This window comes from Bubalus bubalis, chromosome 16, assembly GCF_019923935.1.
Source record: "Bubalus bubalis isolate 160015118507 breed Murrah chromosome 16, NDDB_SH_1, whole genome shotgun sequence".
Lineage (NCBI taxonomy): Eukaryota > Metazoa > Chordata > Mammalia > Artiodactyla > Bovidae > Bubalus > Bubalus bubalis.
Genome location: NC_059172.1, coordinates 319,434 through 339,334, shown reverse-complemented (window position 1 = coordinate 339,334; position 19,901 = coordinate 319,434). Strand labels below are relative to the sequence as shown.

Genomic DNA, 19,901 nt, shown 5'->3' with positions numbered 1-19,901 from the left:
TATCATACAACTTCCTTTGTGACATAATTCTGTGCCAAAATAAGACTTTTATTCGTCTTTTCCTAAAATGTGAGGTTTATCTGGACTTTTTTAAAATTAAAAAATTGAAAGTGGTAGGAGTGAGGACCAGAACAAGACCTGTGGACCCAAAGGCGGAGGATATTTTGGTTGGCCCCTCGCACCCGTCCCCATGCCATTCAAGTGTGTGCCAGACACACTTTGCCAGACACACAAAGAAAATCCACAATGCTGTAGCTTTTCACATGATCAGTTCAGTCACTCAGTCGTGTCCGACTCTTTGCGACCCCATGAACTGCAGCACTCCAGGCCTCCCTGTCCATCACCAACTCCCAGAGTTTACTCAAACTCATGTCCATCGAGTCGGTGATGCCATCCAGCCATCTCATCCTCTGTCGTCCCCTTCTCCTCACACCTTCAATCTTTCCCAGCATCAGGGTCTTTTCCAATGAGTCAGTTCTTCACATCAGGTGGCCAAAGTATTGGAGTTTCAGCTTCAGCATCAGTCCTTCCAACGAATATTCAGGACTGATTTCCTTTAGGGTGGACTGGTTGGATCTCCTTGCATGTAGTTCAAGGGACTCTCAAGAGTCTTCTCCAACACCACAGTTCAAAGCATCAATTCTTCGGCGCTCAGCTTTCTTTATAGTCCAACTCTCACATCCATATGTGACTACTGCAAAAACATAGCCTTGACTAGACGGACCTTTGTTGGCAAAGTAATGTCTCTGCTTTTTAATATGCTGTCTAGGTTGGTCATAACTTTCCTTCCAAGGAGCAAGCGTCTTTTGATTTCATGGCTGCAGTCACCATCCGCAGTGATTTTGGAGCCCAGGAAAATAAAGTCAGCCACTGTTTCCACTGTTTCCCCATCTATTTACCATGAAGTGATGGGACCAGATGCCATGATCTTAGTTTTCTGAATGTTGAGCTTTAAGCCAACTTTTTCACTCTCCTCTTTCACTTTCATCAAGAGGCTTTTTAGTTCCTCTTCACTTTCTGCCATAAGGGTGGTGTCATCTGCATATCTGAGGTTATTGATATTTCTCCCGGCAATCTTGATTCCAGCTTGTGCTTTTCTTCCAGCCCAGTGTTTCTCGTGATGTACTCTGCATAGAAGTTAAATAAGCAGGATGACAATATATAGCCTTGATGTACTCCTTTTCCTATTTGGAACCAGTCTGTTGTTCCATGTCCAGTTCTAACTGTTGCTTCCTGACCTGTATACAGGTTTCTCAAGAGGCAGGTCAGGTGGTCTGGTATTCCCATCTCTTTCAGAATTTTCTACAATTTGTTGTGATCCACACAGTCAAAGGCTTTGGCATAGTCAATAAAGCAGAAATAAATGTTTTTCTGGAATTCTCTTGCTTTTTCGATGATCCAGCGGAAAGTGAAAGAGGAGAGTGAAAAAGTTGGCTTAAAACTCAACATTCAGGAAACAAAGATTATGGCATCCGGTCCCATCTCTTCATGGCAAATAGATGGGGAAACAATGGAAACAGTGTCAGACTTTATTTTGGGGGGCTCCAAAATCACTGCAGATGGTGACTGCAGCCATGAAATTAAAAGACATTTAAAGAAATTAAAATTAAATAAATAAAAGACAATTAAATTAAAGAAATTAAAAGAAATTAAGATTGCTCCTTGGAAGAAACCTAGACAGCATATTAAAAAGCAGAGACATTACTTTGCTAACAAAGGTCCGTCTAGTCAGGCTATGTTTTTGCAGTAGTCACATATGGATGTGAGAGTTGGACTATAAAGAAAGCTGAGCGCCGAAGAATTGATGCTTTGAACTGTGGTGTTGGAGAAGACTCTTGAGAGTCCCTTGAACTACATGCAAGGAGATCCAACCAGTCCATCCTAAAGGAAATCAGTCCTGAATATTCATTGGAAGGACTGATGCTGAAGCTGAAACTCCAATACTTTGGCCACCTGATGTGAAGAACTGACTCATTGGAAAAGACCCTGATGCTGGGAAAGATTGAAGGTGGGAGAAGGGGACGACAGAGGATGAGATGGTTGGATGGCATCACTGACTCGATGGACATGAGTTTGAGTAAACTCTGGGAGTTGGTGATGGACAGGGAGGCCCGGAGTGCTGCGGTTGATGGGGTCGCAAAGAGTCGGACACGACTGAACAACCTCACTGAAATGAACTTTCAAGAGGCTCTTTAGTTCTTCTTTGTTTTCTGCCTTAAGGGTGGTGTCATCTGCATATCTGAGGTTATTGATATTTCTCCCTGCAATCTTGATTCCCGCTTGTGCTTCCTCCAGCCCAGCATTCCGCATGATGTACTCTGCATATGAGTTAAATAAGCAGGGTGACAATATGCAGCTGTGAGGTACTCCTTCCCCAATTTGGGCTTCCCTGGTGGCTCAGCTGGTGAAGAATCCGCCTGCAATGCAGGAGACCTGGGTTCGATCCCTGGGTTGGGAAGGTGCCCTGGAGAACGGAACGGCTACTCACTCCAGTATTCTTGCTTGGAGAATTCCATGGACTGTATAGTCCACGGGGTCACAAAGAGTTGGACACGACTCAGAGACTTTCACTTTCACATGACAAGTCACTATTTAAAAAACTTTTCTCTTCAGCATTTGAACTGCTTTAAAATACTGCGTTGGCTTTGGAAGCACCTTTCCAACCTGCTCGCCCGTTCAGCGCGCCGGGGGTGACTTTAGCCGCGTGTTCAAGTGTGCAGGGGTTGCGCAGCGCGCGCCCAGGCGGTCAACTCCTGTTTGCACATCTCCAGCCGCAAAGTGTCTCTGCCACTCAGAGCGCCTCTCAGGGCCAGGCCGCCGGGAGGGGATGGGGCGCGGGGCGCCGGGGCTGAGGACCGGAAACCGCGGACGCCGCTGCCACTCTCCGGGAGACCCCGCCCCTCCCCAGAGGCCGTGCGGTGGGGCGGGGCCTCGGGGGCGGGGCCTCAGGCTGCAGCCAGTGAGCACCGGCGGGCCGGGAGCGCGGCGGCTTGTTGCCCCGGCGACCGGCGCGCGGCCCCGCCCCCGCCGAGCCTCCGGGTCAGGTTCGGACTCCGGCGCGGGTGGCTCAGGCGCAGCGGACGCGCGATGCCCAAGTGGAGTGTGCGGCGGAGGCCCAGCCTCCTGCTCGGCGCGGTGTTGCTGATCGTGTGCCTCCCGGTACTCCGCAGGTGAGCTGACGCCGCGTCCCGCGCACCTGCGCCCGAGCCCGGAGCCGGCCCGGAGCCCCCAAGGGCAGTCCCCACGGGGCGGCCCCGTGGCCCCGTCCGACCGGAGCGCTGGCGCCCGGCCCCTCTGCGCCCCCGGCGCCCAGGCGCTGCACTCCCGGCCCCGGCGTCTGCGCCCAGCCGGGGCTCCCCACCCTCCAGCGCAGGGGTCCGCGCAGAACTGGCCATCAGACCCCTCTCCGAGGTGCCCAGCGTGCGCGCCCCGAGTCCTCCTGCCGAGCCCCAGGTCCCCTGCTTTTCTCCGAGGTCCCCACATTTCCTGCCAAACCAGCTGCGAGGCTGGTCAGCCTGGCTGAGGTCAGAGCTCCAGCTCCGTAAGGTCCATTTGCCCGGCCCAGAGCAGTCCCCAGGTCTCTGTCCCGCGGGTCCTCCAAGCTCCTTAGTCTGGGTGTGGTTGCTCCGTTCTCGGGATGCGTCTTCCGCTCGCCCACCAGCACCAGCTCACCCGTTCCCACTCCCCATTCCCTTATAACATGTTATCTGGGGGTGCGTTTGGGGATAGAATGCTTTACCCACCACTTGTTCGCGTGCCTGAGCCTAGAATTTTCCTACCAACTCTGTTTATAGGATTTTACAGCTGTGAGCCTATCTCTCAGGTCGATGCCTGGAACTTTCCATAATCAAAACGTCCAGTGTGTGGGAAGTCAGGCAGGGACGCTGGTGCTGAAGCTGAAGGCTGAGCCAGTGGACCCACAGCAGGCACGCCACCCTCATCTGTTGCTTCTTTCTGTGTCTTTGTCACTTCTCTGGACTTCCTCTGGGAGACAGCGATGTTTGGGAGGGAAAGAACTCTTTCCCTTTGCATCTTTCCAAGTCTGAGGTGTCACCTTTGTTTCGGAGACAACGAGGGTGTCAGGATTGTTTGGGAGAAGGAAATGCTTTTCTGGGGCTCGGAAAACATCAGGGCGTCTCATTTCCCCAGCTGCTCCCAAGACTTTTCCGTCCTGTCTGTGATCTCTCCCCTTCCTCTTTGAGGACTGGTCCTGGCCCTTGGAGGCACAGGGCTGACGCAAACTCCAGAGCAATCCCTCCAGGCAGAGGTGGCAGGAGCTTCCGGCATACACCCAGGTATCCAGGAGACCACATCCCAGGGAGAAAAGCCTGCCGCATGGGAGGGGCACATGCTTGGATGCTGGAGGTCAGAGAGGCAGTGGCCCTCGCGGGGGGCCCAGACAGGTCACGGGGACGGGGGTGGCTGTGAGGGGCTTGAGATGGGCCAGGCAGTGCCCCTGACAGTCCCCAGGAGGAGGCGCGAGAAGAGGGCAGGTGCTTGTTGGGGTCTGGAGGAAGAGGAGGTAAAGAAGCCGGGCTCTCGCGGGCAAGGGAATGTGTGCCCATCTGGCGGCAGGAAGGGTCGGGTCCATGGAGCAGCCGGGGACGAAGGGCGGCGGCTCCTGCCCTGGCAGTGGTGTGGCGCATTTAGGAAGGACATGGCTTTCCTGCTGCGCCTTCTTTCTCGGCAGGCGAGACGGAGGCCGGAGAAGCTCAGGCTGGGTCAGGGCTGCCTCTTAGGCCCTCCAGAACACTTGTCTCCTGGTATTTCCAGGCTGTGTCTCACGGGTACCTTCTGCCCAGGTCCTTCCATCCCACTTGGGCTGGACACCAAGACCTGCGTCTGGAGGCCAGAGCCAGGTCCCTCCCCTGCCTGACGCCACTGTGGCCAGGTCATCAGCCGAGTGGGGCCTCTCCCAGCTGTTGTTGGGAATGTGGGCACAGCCCCCAAAGCAGAGGTCATTCGGGGACGGGCAGCAGAGCGGGGAGCTCCAGGTCAGAGGCGGGCGTGGTGGTGGGGGGAGGGGCTGCTTGGCTGCAGCCTTTTTTTTCCCCATAAACTTTTACCTGGATTGGTTCATGGTCAATCACTGCTGTTTACTGACATCGTATCCAAGAAATAAGAGGACCGAGGTGACTTTTGAGGAAGATTTCAACCTTTGGTCTTTAGCTTGAACATTGGTCTTAAAAAATCAGCTTGATGGCAGCATAGGCGCCATGTAGCCAGTTGCACGTGTAGCAGGTGTGTCTGCTGGGCTCTGACACGCGCGCCATCCGTGCAGCGGCCTCCGCAGCTCCGACAGAGTGGGCTCCACCAGCCCCGGAAGCTCACTGGTGCCCCTGTGCCCCGCGCTCGCATCTCCCCGAGGACGCTCATATGTTGCGTTTGGCCTCAGACACCAGCTGGCATCCTCTCAAGCTTACAGAGGTGTAACCCTCTGCCTTGGCTGACTATTTCCGCTTGGCATGTTACTTGGGGTCCAGGGTGTGCGTGCTGGGTGAACCTCGGCTCCAAACCTACCCGTCTCCACAAGCACAAGAATGCCTGCCTGGTATGACGAGGGCGTGGTTCCCGTTCAGGACTTTCCCTCAGCATCTGCGCCTTACTGATTAGCCCCCCCGAGAGCTCTGTGTCTCTCTAAGCTAGAGGTCAGCTGCAGAGTCGGCAGGGCCAGAGCCGCAGCAGGCTGCCTGCATCGCTTCCCGAGGGAGGTCATCTTTGCTGCTCCCCGCCCTGCTGGGGTCTGGGTTCCCGAAGCTCGCTCCTCCCCTGGGAGGGAGAGAAGGACCTCTCGGGCGCCCCGGGGACACAAGTCACAGCCTCGGAACCAGGCCGCTCTCTTTGGTCCCCTCCTCTGAGGGCGTGAGTGCCAGACCGTGTCCTTCTGGGCCTCTGTGAGGTCACGGGTTTTATGGACTTCCTCTGTTCTGGACGCTGCTCTCCGTGGGGCCCGAGTCATTGCCGCTGGAACGCTCCAGCTCTCGTGTTCTGGCAGCGAAGCTCTCAGCCCATGGGAGTGTCACCCCTGACACACGTCGGGAGGGGGGGCAGGTGTCTGAGACCCTGTGCTAGAGGAGAGGGTGGGTGCTAAGGTTCTGTGATCGGAGGACCGGGGTCTCAGCAGGTGCGTGGACACTGAGGGTCTGTGATTGGGGGACCGGGGTCTCAGCAAGTGCGTGGACGTTGAGGATCTGTGATCGGGAGACTGGGGTGCCCCAGAGACCAGCCCTGAGGCTTCCAGAGTCTCGGCCCCCCAAATATCAGGACTTCGGCCGAGGAGTCCTCTCCTCTTGGAAGGAGCTGGCGAAGTAAACACGCCTCTTTCCATGATGCGACCCCAGGCCTGTTGTTTCACCTGGAATGCTCTTATGGTGAAGCAGCAGGAGACGCCGGGGCTCAGAGACCCTCTCGGGACACGTGGGGCCTGAGGGCACCAGGCCCCCATCCAGCCCCCAGCAGTGGGGGCTTGTTGCCTGCTCACCACTCACTTTTATGTTTGCTTAAATCAATTGGTCTGGCTGTCAAAGGCCATGTTGAGAGTCCCCCTCATGTGGTGCCTCTCCTGGATGAAAGGGCAGTGGATTCTTAGAGGCTTGTGGTAAGAGAGTGGACGCTTCTCGACGGGGGTCTGCTGGAGACCCTTGGTTAATGCCCCCTGCTCCCGCCCCCACCCCCCCACGATGGTTGGTGGGGCTGTTCCTTTCAGGAACACCTTGTGTTGTTCTTACACAGGTTATTTTGTGACTAGGTCATCTAGGAAGAAGGATGAAGTCTTCAAATAAAGTAAAGGGGAAAATGAGGTCCCTGGGCTCCCATCTCCCCGCACAGAGGTGGCCCCCATCACGGCGATGCTCAGGGGTGTCCCGTGTGTACAGAGACAGCTGTAGGCGGCTCTCTGTCCAGTTATTTAAACCGCTCCCTCCTGAAAGACATCCACGACTGCAAACCAGGCTGCAGTGAACATCCATTGGCGATATTTCTGTACTAGAATCTCTGACTATATGAGGCACTCATTTTAAGTCTTGATCGACATTTACAGTAAGTAAATAGCAGATGCTCTTTCTGTTGGACCAGCCTGAGCTCTGTGGTCTGAGGGGCAAATTGGCTGCTCTGTGTGTCGAGTCTGTGTCCTCTAAGAGCTAACCCAGCTCTCGTCGGTCTCAGGAGGTGAGTCCCATGGGGTGGACCTTGAAAGCAGTCTATTTAGGCTGCACTTGTTCGCTGCAACCCTTTTATTCTGACTGAGAATTTTATTCTGACTGAACTTTTATTCTCGAGCCTGAGATCAGAGTCTTGTCATGGGGGCACCTGGAGGTTTGCTCACAGAGCTTTCCCTTCTTGGCACTTCCTCTGTTGATGCTGCCAGTGGGAACGTTCCCCAAAGTGAGAGCATGGTGTCCCGTGGTGTCTGATCACTTCCTGCTGTCCATGTGTGCTTGAATCTGAATGAGGAGTGTAACTGCACGACGGGGTCTTGGGGTCTCCTCGAGTAGATGCTCGTTCACATACGAACTCCTGCGGGCCTTAGACAGGGCTGCCGGCCTGGCCTGCGGGGCCTGGGTGCTCAGCCGTCCCCCGCCCACCAGGTCCTTCCCACGGGGATGGGCAGGGGTGCCAGGAGCGGTGGGCACAGGCCTGTGGATGCTGCCCGATGGACGGAAGGCCCAGCCCTCTGGAAACAGTTAATGCCTCTCCCAGCAAAGCAGGAGCCAAGGCCTGGCGCACACGGCCAAGGAGCGCGTCCGCGAAGCCGGGCCAGACTCGGGGCAGAGCTGCAGCTCTCAGGGCTCACGCGTTGATGCAGGAGCCACTCTTCTGGGGTAGGGTGTCAGAGGCGCTGGCCAGGAACGGGGAGCAGGTGGATTCCCTCCCCAGCCCCCCAGCACCCCCGACTGAGGGAGGAGTGCACAGAGCTGAAGCCTGGTGAGACCCCAAGGTCCCAGGTGGGCGGTTCTGGAGACGGGGTGGTTGATGAAGCTGGGCCTCAGGAGCGTGTGGCCACGTCAGTCTTCAGAGTGATGAGGAGAAGTATGTATTTCAGTCCTGAGTGTGAGGTGTCTTCATCGTGTCCGTCTGGGTGACGGCCTCAGGCACGGCCACATGGACTGGCGGTGTGTTTTCACGGTCAGCATCTTTAGAGCGAAGCCCTGGACGCAGACTCAGTGGAGCCTCACCGAGTGGGCACCAGTGTGCGTTATGTGTGGAGCAGGACTCCCTCCCGCCTGGGCCAGCCGGGACTCCTGCTCTGGGGGTGGGAGGACTGTTCCCGCAGGCTCCCAGCTCACGTGCCAGCTTGTCCACTCGTCAGCCCGACGCTGGGTGAGCCTCCCTGGACCTGCCGGCTGCAGGTGCCGCTGGCCGCAGGCCCTGGCACTGACCGTGTCGTCTCTGCTGAGCCTGGGCGTGGGGCGCTGGCCCGTCCAGGTCTGGACGTGCGTATGGAGGACAGAGGGCGAGGAGGCGGCCGTGCCCGCAGGCAGCCTGCCAGCCCCGCTCAGCCCCAGGCTGGTGCAGTGTCCGCCCCACCCACGGGGACCCACTCAACCTCTGTCGGGACGTTTCAGACCGATCCCAACCTTGAACGAGGGTTCAAGGAGGTGGTGGGATCGGCCGTCTCCCTCTCTGAGAGTGGGGAGTGCTTTGGGGCTCATCTCACAGGAGGAGCTGGTTGGCCAGGCACCGCACACCTGTCCGTTTCCCTGACGCCTCCGCTCGGCCGGCACGTGTGACCACATCCAGGGACGGGTAGCCTGTGCCCTGTCTCAGGCCCTCGAGCTGCAGTGGGGTGAGGCTCAGGCAGGCCCCTGCCCCAGCCCGCCCCACCCCAGGGAGGCCTGCCAGGGGTCCTGACGCGTGTCCTCTGCCAGGAGCCCCTCCGTAGCCGTCAGTCAGGGCCCAGGCCAGCCGCCCAGGTCATTCCGGGACCAAAAGCCTGCTCGTCCTACGACAGAGAGGCGACCGGAATCCAGAAGAGAGCGTAGGTGGGAGCTCTCGCTGGAAGGAAGGCAGCTGCCCTGGTCTCCGCGGAAAGTGTCATCAGGGCACGTCCCTGGTGGTCCGGTGGCTGAGACTCTGCCCTCAGTGCAGGGGGCCCAGGTCTAGCCCTGGTCAGGGAACGGGATCCCGCATGTGGCAACTGAATGTTCTGCATGCCACGTTGAAAACTGAAGATCCCATGTGCCACTGAGAAGCCCCAGAGCAGCCAAATAAATAAATCTTTTTTTGAAAGTTTCATCAGGAATGAACTGCTCACGGGAGAGCAGCAGGAAGTAGGGGTTCCCTGGGGCTGTGGGCTCCGAGCTCACAGGCCTCCGTCAGAAGGCCCTGCCACAGGCCCTGGCGCCTGGCTCGATCGCGGCTTGTCAGCTGCGCGGCCAGAGGTGGTTATTAGTGGTACAAGCAGCAGCGCTGATGATCACCGTCTGTATTAATAACTGTTTACGCTGTTGTTTATGGGGCTCTGACATGCATCACCTCGTTCTCTCACAGTGAAGTCCTTGGAGAAACCCAGCATGTATTTTCCTGGTGCAGCCATCCCTATCATTAGTGTACTGAGGGCTCGTTAGTTACCTACCAGAGAGTCTTCCTTGGAGAAACCCAGCGTTTATCACCCTGGTTTTCCTCGTGGAGCCATCCCTATCATTAGTGTACTGAGGACTCGTTAGTTACCTACCAGAAAGTCCTCAAAGCAGCTGCTTCTCCAGCATTCGGCCTTCGATAGCAGCTGCAGCTTTGCTGTTTTCAGTGTTGATTTTACCCCTCTTAATGAGCACCGAGAGGAAGGTTTTTTAATCTACAAAATCATAGGATCTAGAGAGATGGGTAAGGAGAAGCCCCACCCTGGAGGAGGCTCTGCAGACGTGTATCAGAGGATAAGCTGCAGGCTGCTCTCAGATCTACCCCGGGGAATGGTCACAGTGCAGACTCAGACTCAGTAGGTCCCAGTAGGGCCTGCGTGTCTGTGTTTCTAACGAGCTCCAGGTGTAGGACCTGCAGGGGAAGGCAGTCCTGGAGACAGAGGTGCCCAATGACTTGTCATCCACTGGGGCGCAGACCACGGAGTGTGTGTTTCTGCCGGGACTGTGTTGGGACAAGGGGTCACAGAGAGCCATCTCCCACCCCACCTGCACCCCTGTACCTGCTGGGTGGGGGAGGCCCTCACAGCTTTTGGGGAGATGGGGTTGTGAACAGAAGTTACGTCAGTGACTTGGGGAACTCCCAGGAGCTTTTCTGTTGAAGTTCTGGCCAGTGATCAGGGATTGCTTCTTGGTGGAATGATTGCTCAGTGGGGTGTCTGTGTGTGTGTGTGTTTGTACGTGTATTTGTGTGTTCACTGCTGGACGGTCAGTGGGCTGTCTGTGTGTGTGTGTGTTTGTACGTGTATTTGTGCGCTCACCGCTGGACGGTCAGTGGTCAGTGTGCCTGTTGTGAAGCAGAGAATCTGCATGCAGCTCTGCGCGTCCTTGCCTGGGTGAGCGTGGGGCGGTCAGCTGAGGCTGAAGGCTACGGAAGCCTGTGCACCACCAGGGAAGATGTGGTCAGAACGCAGGAGACTGCGCTCGGCTGTGGGTGAGCTGGAGGCCTCCCACGAGCAGCAGGAGGTGGCGCAGAGCCAGGCGTGGCCCTGGAGCCAGGCAGGGGAGGGAGGCGGCCTGGTGGTGACCATGGAGCTCGCAGGCCTCCTTGTGCCGTGCCGGGGCTCACGCTCCAGGGCGGGTGGGCAGGGTCCTGCAAGGCCCAGGTGGAGAGTGTGTCCAGGTTTGAGGACCCTGCTGTCTGCCATCACAACGTCACTGAGCCCCGAGCAACACAGACTATGTGTAGACGGATGGTGGGTTATCAGTAAAATTATGGATGTCGAAATGTCAAATTCAATATAACTGCTTTATGTCCCTAAGTACTCTTCGTTTGATTTTTTCCAACCATTTACAAATGTGAAAACCGTTCTCAGCTGGCAGACTGCACGCAGGCACAAGGTGGGGAGGGGGTGGAGTCTGGCGTTTGCAGACCCTTGGCTTCGACAGCAGCCCAGCCGACAGTGCTTTCACCATGAAACGGACAACTGAAATAAGATGGCTTGGCACAACGCCCAGCACATTACATATAGTGAAATGCTGAATTAAACGGAGAAGGCAATGGCAGCCCACTCCGGTACTCTTACCTGGAAAATCCCATGGATGGAGGAGCCTGGTAGGCTGCAGTCCATGGGGTTGTGAAGAATTGGACACAACTGAGAGACTTCACTTTCACTTTTTTAAAAAAAATTTTTAATTTTATTTTATTTTTAAACTTTACATAACTGTATTAGTTTTGCCAAATATCAAAATGAATCCGCCACAGGTATACATGTGTTCCGCATCCTGAATCCTCCTCCCTCCTCCCTCCCCATTCCATCCCTCTGGGTCGTCCCAGTGCACCAGCCCCAAGCATCCAGTATCGTGCATCGAACCTGGACTGGCAACTCATTTCATACATGATATTTTATATGTTTCAATGCCATTCTCCCAAATCTTCCCACCCTCTCCCTCTCCCACAGAGTCCATAAGACTGTTCTATACATCAGTGTCTCTTTTGCTGTCTCGTACACAGGGTTATTGTTACCATCTTTCTAAATTCCATATATATGCGTTAGTATACTGTATTGGTGTTTTTCTTTCTGGCTTACTTCACTCTGTATAATAGGCTCCAGTTTCATCCACCTCATTAGAACTGATTCAAATGTATTCTTCACTTTCACTTTTCACTTTCATGCATTGGAGAAGGAAATGGAAACCCACTCCAGTGTTCTTGCCTGGAGAATCCCAGGGACAGGGGAGCCTGATGGGCTGCTGTCTATGGGGTCCCACAGAGTCGGACATGACTGAAGCAACTCAGCAGCAGCAGCAGCAGCTGAATTAAATGGGAAAGATTGGGATTGTTCATATCAGGGACACAGAAAACCCACTGAAGCTATTCTATTTGCAAAGCATGTTAAAATGAATTGATTTCAAACAGTGAGAAGATGCTTTTGTCGCTTGTAAGATACCTCTTTAACATGTCGTCTCGTTAAGCCCTTCCCTGCGTGCCTCACAGGACAGCATGCCTCAAGGCTCGTGAGGGCTGCCTTGTCACAGGCTCTTTCGTCGCACTTCCCTGGTGTCCGACCCTCATGCAGCCCTTGTGAGGACTTACGACAGGTGATGGCCCCAGGTGCCGGGCAGGGCCGTGCCACGGAGCCAGGGTCCCCAGCCCTCAGTGATGGCACCGCCCCGGGGAGGGCCAGGGCTCAGGGTCCCCAGCCCTCAGGGACGGCACCCCCCCGGGGAGGGCCAGGGCTCATGTGCAGACTCTCCTCTCAAAGATACTGCTTTTGTTTCCACGTCCCTGAGCAGGTGGTCATTTGGGAAATGTATTTTGAAATTTGATTTTAAGTCACTCGGAACGTGAAACTTTCGGGGAAGGAACCCCTGATGGGTTTACAGCTGCCCGCAGATGGCCATTTCACAGTCTCCAGTGCGCTCCTCCCCCACCCCTGCTGACCATAGCTGTGTTTTCACATCCGTGATTTTTCACATCCGTGATTTTAGTTCTATGCTGTAAGGTCATTTGTACCTCTCTGTTTAGGTTCTACATTATAAGCAATATCATGTATGTGTCTTTGATTTACTTTACTCAGAATGAACTGTCTAGGTCCATCTGTGTTGCTGCAAATGGCATTATTTTGTTCTTTTTGTGGCTAAGTAATATTGCTTTGTACCACATCTTTATCCATTCATCTGCCGAGGGACATCTAGGTGGCTTCCATGTCCTGGCTGTTGTAAATTGCGCTGCAATGAACGTAGGGGTGTGTGTGTCTTTCTGAATTATAGGGCTTCCGTGATAGCTCAGCTGGTAAAGAATCTGCCTGCAGTGCAGGAGACCCCGGTTCACTCCCTGGGTTGGGAAGATCCCCAGGAGAAGGGAGAGTACCGGCTCCAGTGTTCTTGGGCTTCCCTTGTGGCTCAGCTGGTAAGGAATTATGGTCCTACAGATACACGCCCGGGAGTGGGGTTGCATCACGGTAGCTCTGTTGCTAGACTTTGAGGGGCTCCAGGCCGCCCACAGTGGCTGTCCCTGACGCCGCCTCTTGTGCCTCCGCAGACATGCAGTCACTGTCATTGTGGGGGAGACATCTCCGTTTCTGCCCCGGTCTCAGCGAGGACCAGGTGTGGGACCAGCCGGGTCTGCTCCGCTGAGGAGCACGGGCTGTGGCAGTCGTCCACACTGCCTGTTTCGTGGCCGGTCAGACCTGAGCCCGTGGTGTGGAGCCGGGGGAGAGGGCCTCCACACATGCCTGTGGCCGGAGAGGCTCGGGCGGGCAAGGCTGTGCCTCAGCCGGCGCTGGTTGTCACGTGCCTCTTTCAACCCGAGTTTGAGTTTAGCTTCTGTTTGAAGATAAATGCCAAGACCAGAGACTCCTAGGGGCCTTTTCACAGCAGGGCCAAGGCAGCCCTGACCACTCCCCTCCTCCCTGAGACGGGCTGGACGGGAGACGGGGTGGGGTTCCGTGTTGCGTGAGGGCCCCCTCCCCGCCCCGGCAGCCCTCCGACTCCCGGGGGCACATTCTATGGACTCACCTTCCTGGCAGCCCCCTGGTGGGCGCTCCCCTTCCGGACGCCCCTCGGCCACACCCCCTCCTCAGGAACGTGAGCCTTGGACGCTGGGTCCCTGAGCAGACGCTGTTCCTAACTGGTCCCTCTCTTCAGGTATCTGCACCGCCAGCCTGGGGGCTGTGACCTTGAGGTGACCCCGAGGTACCGTGTCAAGTAGCTGCTGCTTTGATGTGTGTCCGGTGGCCGCTGTAGGAAGCCCCGTCCGCCCCCGAGTCCTCTCGGTCCCAGCACCGAAAGGCAGCTTTTCTGCCCTTAGACACCTGCCCGCGTGCACCCCGACCTCCCTTCTGAGCACAGCCCTGTGTTGAAAGCCGTCTTGTCTGTTCCTCGCTGGCTGGGTGTGAGCCCGCTAGGCGCGTGAGCTGCGTGGCGGCCTTGAGTCTAGCGTCGGGCGCAGTCCCGGGGCTGGAGGCGGAGGCGGGGGCCCGGCTGCCCACACCCCACGCGCCCGGCTGGCAGGCCGGCTCTGAGGCCCTGTCTCCCGCAGGCTGGACTGGAGCGGCTTCGGCGCTTCATTGTGGCGGCGCCGGCACCTGGGGCTGCGGGCCGACGGCCAGAACTTCAAGCTGGAGAACTCGGCCTTCTGGATCTTCGGGGGCTCCGTCCACTACTTCCGGGTGCCCCGGGCCTACTGGAGGGACCGGCTCCTGAAGCTGCGGGCCTGCGGCCTCAACACGCTGACCACGTGAGGACCGCCCCGCGCCCCGCACCCTGCACCGCACACCCCGCGCCCCTCACCTGGTCCGGCTTCGGGCCGCGGGTCTAACGGGGAGCAGCCCGGCCCCCGTGGGTCCGAGAGAGGAGACCGGGCCCCCCCGCGGGTCTCTAAGGGGGAGGAGCTCGGCCCCCGTGGGTACAGGAGAGGAGCCCGGCTTTCCGCGGGTCTCTTAAGGAGGAGCAGCCCAGCACCCCTGGGGGGCTAAGGAAGGAGCCCCCTTTGCCAGGGTGTGTGTGGATTTTCCCAGCACACCTGTCTCCATATCGCTTTCTGGAACCATCTTCAGAAGCTGGGGCTTCCATCCTGGAACAAGCGCAGGGTCAACCCGCGGTGGCCACTGGCCTCTGTGCTGATCAGGGAATCAGTTACGTGTGCTCGGTTGGGAAAAAAATCTTGATCATTTTGTGGATGTCTTTTTCAGCATTTCCAACAGATGTTTGGACCCAAGTCTATGAAACCAAGTGCATGATCAGGCTGGGTTATGAAAACTTCAGGCAAAAATGTGTGATTACAAGTCAAGGACGTGGGTTTTCTTGGTAGTTTATGAACCGATTTTGAAGTCAGTTCTAAGGACAGTTACGGGGTGTTCTGAACCATGACAGCATAGTTGAACAAAGTATGTGATTTTCCAGGAAGGTTACCTAGCGGCATCCATTTATTTCTGGTCCTGGGGGCACATGCTCCTGTTACAGGGCTCCGGCGGGCTGAGCATTTTGCTTTTTAAGAGCAGGAGAGTCTGAGCTCTTGAGTCTGAAGTGGAAGCAGGAAGCCACCTGTTCACCTTTGCAATCAGGGGCCTTCCCCCAGAGGCTGCTGTGGGTGGCGTCCAGGGAGGGGCAGCAGGGACTCAGAGGCAGCCCCTTAAAGAACTTACATTTCCTGATTCTCTCTTCAGGGTGAGAACCCGCGTCTGTGACCGGGTCTGGGACTCCGAGTGCTGCATTAGTGGTGCTGAGAAGCAGGACTCCTTTTTGCCCTCCTTTTGTTGCCGACCAGGGTTCTAGGGCTCTAATCAGTAGGCACTGACCAGAGGCCAGAGGAGCAGGACTCCTTTTTGTCCTCCTTTTGTTGCCGACCAGGGTTCTAGGGCTCTAATCAGTAGGCACTGACCAGAGGCCAGAGGAGCAGGACTCCTTTTTGCCCTCCTTTTGTTGCCGACCAGGGTTCTAGGACTCTAATCACTAGGCACTGACCAGAGGCCAGAGGAGGGTCGCAGGAGAGGGTGTACCTGGGGGGAGCAAGAGCAGAAACGGGGGCTCCTCCCGGGGGTGGGGATGGGTCCGGGGGGCTGGCATGGGGACTAGGTGGTCCCCCACTTGGTGATGCTGCGTGGAGGGGTCCTGCATGGGCCCTGCTTTTGCCCCCCGCACCTTGGAAATGGCAGCTGGGTTCTGGGTCTCCCTGTGTCTTGGCCGTACTTTGCCCCACGTGTGTGCGGTTGTGTTTGGTCTCTTATAGTTTCTCTGTATTTTGTTGCTGTATTTTGTGTTTGTCCAGGTGCAGGCACCTCGGCAAGGGTTCCAGGTCTTAGCCTGCCTCATTTTTAACTGCTTTGCCCATAAAGTTACTTCTTTCTCTGGTGAAGATACAGGATGATGGAGAAGGGGGAGGGAGGGATGCCCCCCATCTCCTGGCCCTCTGCCCTTCTCCGGGGGGCCGGGTGGGGGAGGGCTTGCCCTGCTTCTGCAAGCTCCCCGATCTCTCCAGTTTTTCTCCATTCCAGCCCTGACGCCGCTCAGACGGCGTACCTGAGAAATCCGTCTTCAGCCGTCATGAGGGTTTTAGGGACGGAGGTGCTGGTCTGGGAGACAGAGTGGAGAACCACTGGGGGCCTCACGCCTGTCACCCTCTTCCCTGCCACAGCTACGTCCCGTGGAACCTCCATGAGCCGGAGAGAGGCACATTCGACTTCTCCGGGAACCTGGACCTGGAGTAGGTTCTGTGACCCGGCTGGGGTGGGGCTGGGGGTCTGAGGGGCGGGAACCCACAGGCCATCTGGGCAGAGGGGGCCGCGGGGGGAGCCTGTGCTGGCCCCACGCTCTCCATCACGACCCCGCCACCCCCAGGCCGGGCCTGTCCCCCAAGCACAGTCCTGCGGTCCCTCCCCAGAGCGGCTGCGCTGACATCCCAGGCTGGGGCCCCGGAGGGGGGGCGGTGGGGGAGGGCGTCTCTGCTCTGCGGGGGGCGTCCTGCCCTCAGCGTCCCCAGCCCCCCAGGGAGGGCCGGGCCGGTGAGGGGAGGGGCCGCTGGGCCATGTTCCCCCGCCAGCTCCGAGTCCTGAGAGTGGGTTACTCCGACCCCTCAGGGCCTTCATCCTGCTGGCAGCAGAGGTGGGGCTGTGGGTGATCCTGCGTCCAGGCCCCTACATCTGCAGCGAGGTGGACCTCGGGGGCCTGCCCAGGTGAGCGGGGCTGGGCCTCGGCCGTGGCTGGGAGTGCCCTGTGCGCTCACGTGAGCGCTGAGCACCCCGTGGGCTGATGCTGCTGCCTACATGAACGTTTCACCCTGCGCTGAGGCTCTTTTTCAGAATAAGTGGCCCCCAAAGGGCAGCCTCGTCAGTGACGTCACAGTTGCTGTCCTCGTCAGATTCCACATGGCTCCGTGCCGCAGGCGCGGGAGGCCGTTCTCAGGCGCCGGGCCCTGCTGTGGGGCTCGGCCTCGGTCCGGTCCCGCCCACTCCAGACGGGCCTCACTTTCTGAAAAACAGGAGAAGTCAAACCCACCCTCCTGTTCCTTAGGTGTGCTACGAAGCATGTTTTTAAGCGCAAGCATTTTGATAACGTAGAGGAGAAACACGCAGTTTGAGTTTTATCTTTCGCCTTCAGATCTCAGGCCCTGATGAGCTGTCTTGGGAAGGGGTCTCCAGAGGAGTCAGAACCGTGCCTGTGGTTGACTCAGGAGTCGGGCAGGATTACCTCGAGCCAGGGTCAGCTCTGGTCCCAGGTGTTACCACCACTAGTAATATTCCAGCAGAAGGGTTTCCTGTTGACAGGGTCCATGCCTGTCAATCCTGGGGGCCGAGAGAAGGGGTCTGGCTGCTAGCTGGTTCTAGCTGCTAGCTCCCTCTCCCGGGTCCGCCCCCCAGAGGGAAGCGGGCTGGTCCCATGTGCCGCCTTCTGCTCTGCAAAGGCCTCACTCTCATCTCCAGGGCAACCAGGCCTGCCCCACTGCCCAGACCCCTTCTGTCGCTGGGCCTTCAGCCCGGCGAGGGGCCCTGAGGCTCACACAGCCTCGCCCCTCCTCCCCACGGGTTAGAAACCCTGTGTCCGCAGTGCCCAATTAAGTCTGAGCTCTGAAGCCCTCAGGCCACCCTGCACCCTCCGCTCAGGTCCTAGGCGGGCATTCTCAGGAGGTGGAGCTGAGCGTGCTGCAAACAGACGGAGTCCCAGCGGGGACCAGAGACTAGAGCTTTCCCTGTGATGGACGCGGGCGTCGGGCCCCAGGAGGCCGTCTCTCCACGGTCACCCAGTGGCCTGATCCAGTGATGGCTTTCTCAGCCTGTTCAGTTCTTCTGGACCAGGATGCGAGAAGCACTGGGGCCTTTTTTAGGAAAACATAAATGTTCCTCAGAATCTGTATGAGAAGGAAAACACCTTGGCTGCAGTTCTGGAAGTGGTGCTCCGTGCTTACCTGTGGGATGAACACCGCAGGCAGGCCAGGGCAGGGTTAACCTTCTTTGTCTCCAGCTCCTCCTCCCTCTCCCCTCTCCCCTCCCCCACTCCCCCACACTTTCCCCTCCCACTGCTCCCCCTCCGCCACCTCTCCCCCTTCGGCCCAGGGGCAGGGTTAACCTTGTCTCCAGGGTCCCCCCCCTCCCTCCCCCAACCCATCCTCCCTCCCCCCTCCCCCCATACCCCAGGTGGAGCTCTGGATGCTGAGGAGCCCGTTCAGATGGGGAGCAGCTGGACCAGAGAGAGGAGGCCAGACCCCTTCTCTCAGTCCCCAGGATTGCTTTTTCTGATGATAGCAGAAGGCGACCCCTGTGTCCTCCAGTCCCAGTGATCCCTGACCCCTTTCTCTTTGCCCCTCTCTGATGAGATGCTGTGTAAAGTCTTGAGACATGGGCCTTGGCTTCAATGAAAGCTTTGGTCCCTCTGACTGGCAGCCAGACACCTGGCCGTGACTCAGAACTAGAATGGCCAGCAGTGCTGGGTCCTCAGGGAGAAAGCAGGTTCTGGCCTGTGCCAGCATGTGCACTGCATCCTGGGGGTCTGGCCCGTGCCAGCGTCTGCCCTGTGTCCTGACTGGCCTCCAGGGTCACCCCTGGGCTCCCTGAAGCTGCTCCCTTTCAGCCATCATCCTGCTCAGAGCAAACCCCCAGATGGTGAAACTAATCACCCTCCCCTTTTCATTCAAGCTGGTTACTCCGAGACCCTGACATGAGGCTGAGAACAACGTACAAGGGCTTCACAGAAGCAGTGGACCTTTATTTTGACCACCTGATGCTCAGGGTGGTGCCGCTCCAGGTAAAAGAGCAGACTGGGCCTGCCCTCCGCGCCCCCCACCGGTGCTGCAGCCCGGTCAGGCTCTCAGCTCACGGCGCTTCCCGCGGCCGCCACCCTCCTCCGCGGCGGCCTGCCTGGTGCCGCGCTGCCGGGCGTATGCTCCGAAGCCCGGCACAGTGCGGGCGGGCACGGGGCTGTGACTCAGGGTGCTGGGGGACGGCTCGTCCGTCCCGTCCCGCAGTGCAGGGCCCAGCTCCGCTGGAGAGGCACCCCTGGGACAGCCCCTCGCCTGTGAAGAGGGGGCCTTCTCCTTATAGTCTCCACTGGTGGCGTCCCAAGTCCATCCCTCGGCTCCCAAAAGGGCGCTGCACGGTGCAGGTTTATCATTCAAAACGGATGTCTTAAAATGAATTTGGGCCAGAAAGTGTCTTAATGTGGCATCTAATAATTGGAACCAATGAAAAAGCAGGAATGCAAATAAACTCTTGCTTCTGTAAAAGCAAGAAGTGTGACACTGAGAAATTAGCACAGTTAAAAAATTAGTTCATTGATAAAAACGGCTGTGAGTCAGTGGTTTGGGATATTCACAGTACACAGATCAAAGGAACTGTTGGTCCTATGTAGGGTGGGCAAGTTAAACACAGGAGACCCCCGTTACATGTGAACTTCAGATAAACAAGAAATACATTTTTTAAGTATACATATGTCCTGAATATTGCATGGGGCAGTTACATTTAAAAATTCATTGCTTATTTAAAAATTATTTGTTGTAAGTTCAAGCATTATAACTGGATGTCTTGTATTTTTACTTACTAAATCTGGCAGCCTCAGTCATGAAAGAAGCAAGAAGCTAGGAAAATTCTTAGTCTAGCTTTTTGCGAGGAAGATGGGCTTGCCAAGACGATTCAGTAAGCTGCCGTAGGCTGGGCAGCAGAGGTGGGGGTGGGGCCGAGGGCCGTGGGGTGGCTGTGTGGGATGTGGCCCAGAATCCTTCTTAAGCACGGAAAGGTCATACCTAATCCAGGACAGTTTTTTCTGGGTGCTGTGCTTAGGCGCTTAGTCGTGTCCGACTCTTTGTGACACCATGGACAGTTGCCCCCCAGGCTC

At 57.0% G+C, this 19,901-nt stretch overlaps 1 protein-coding gene across 1 annotated transcript in view; it reads left to right on the top strand.

Moving 5' to 3' along the window:
• The first annotated feature begins 3,025 nt into the window (after window positions 1–3,025).
• The window catches only part of GLB1L2 (galactosidase beta 1 like 2), a 39,211-nt gene continuing 22,335 nt past the window's right edge, over window positions 3,026–19,901 (top strand). The window contains exons 1-5 of the mRNA XM_025265966.3: window positions 3,026–3,170; window positions 14,119–14,316; window positions 16,213–16,281; window positions 16,655–16,750; window positions 18,707–18,815. Coding sequence (XP_025121751.2) covers window positions 3,088–3,170; window positions 14,119–14,316; window positions 16,213–16,281; window positions 16,655–16,750; window positions 18,707–18,815 — 555 coding nt within the window. The 5' untranslated portion in view covers window positions 3,026–3,087. The remainder of the gene's footprint in view (window positions 3,171–14,118; window positions 14,317–16,212; window positions 16,282–16,654; window positions 16,751–18,706; window positions 18,816–19,901) is intronic.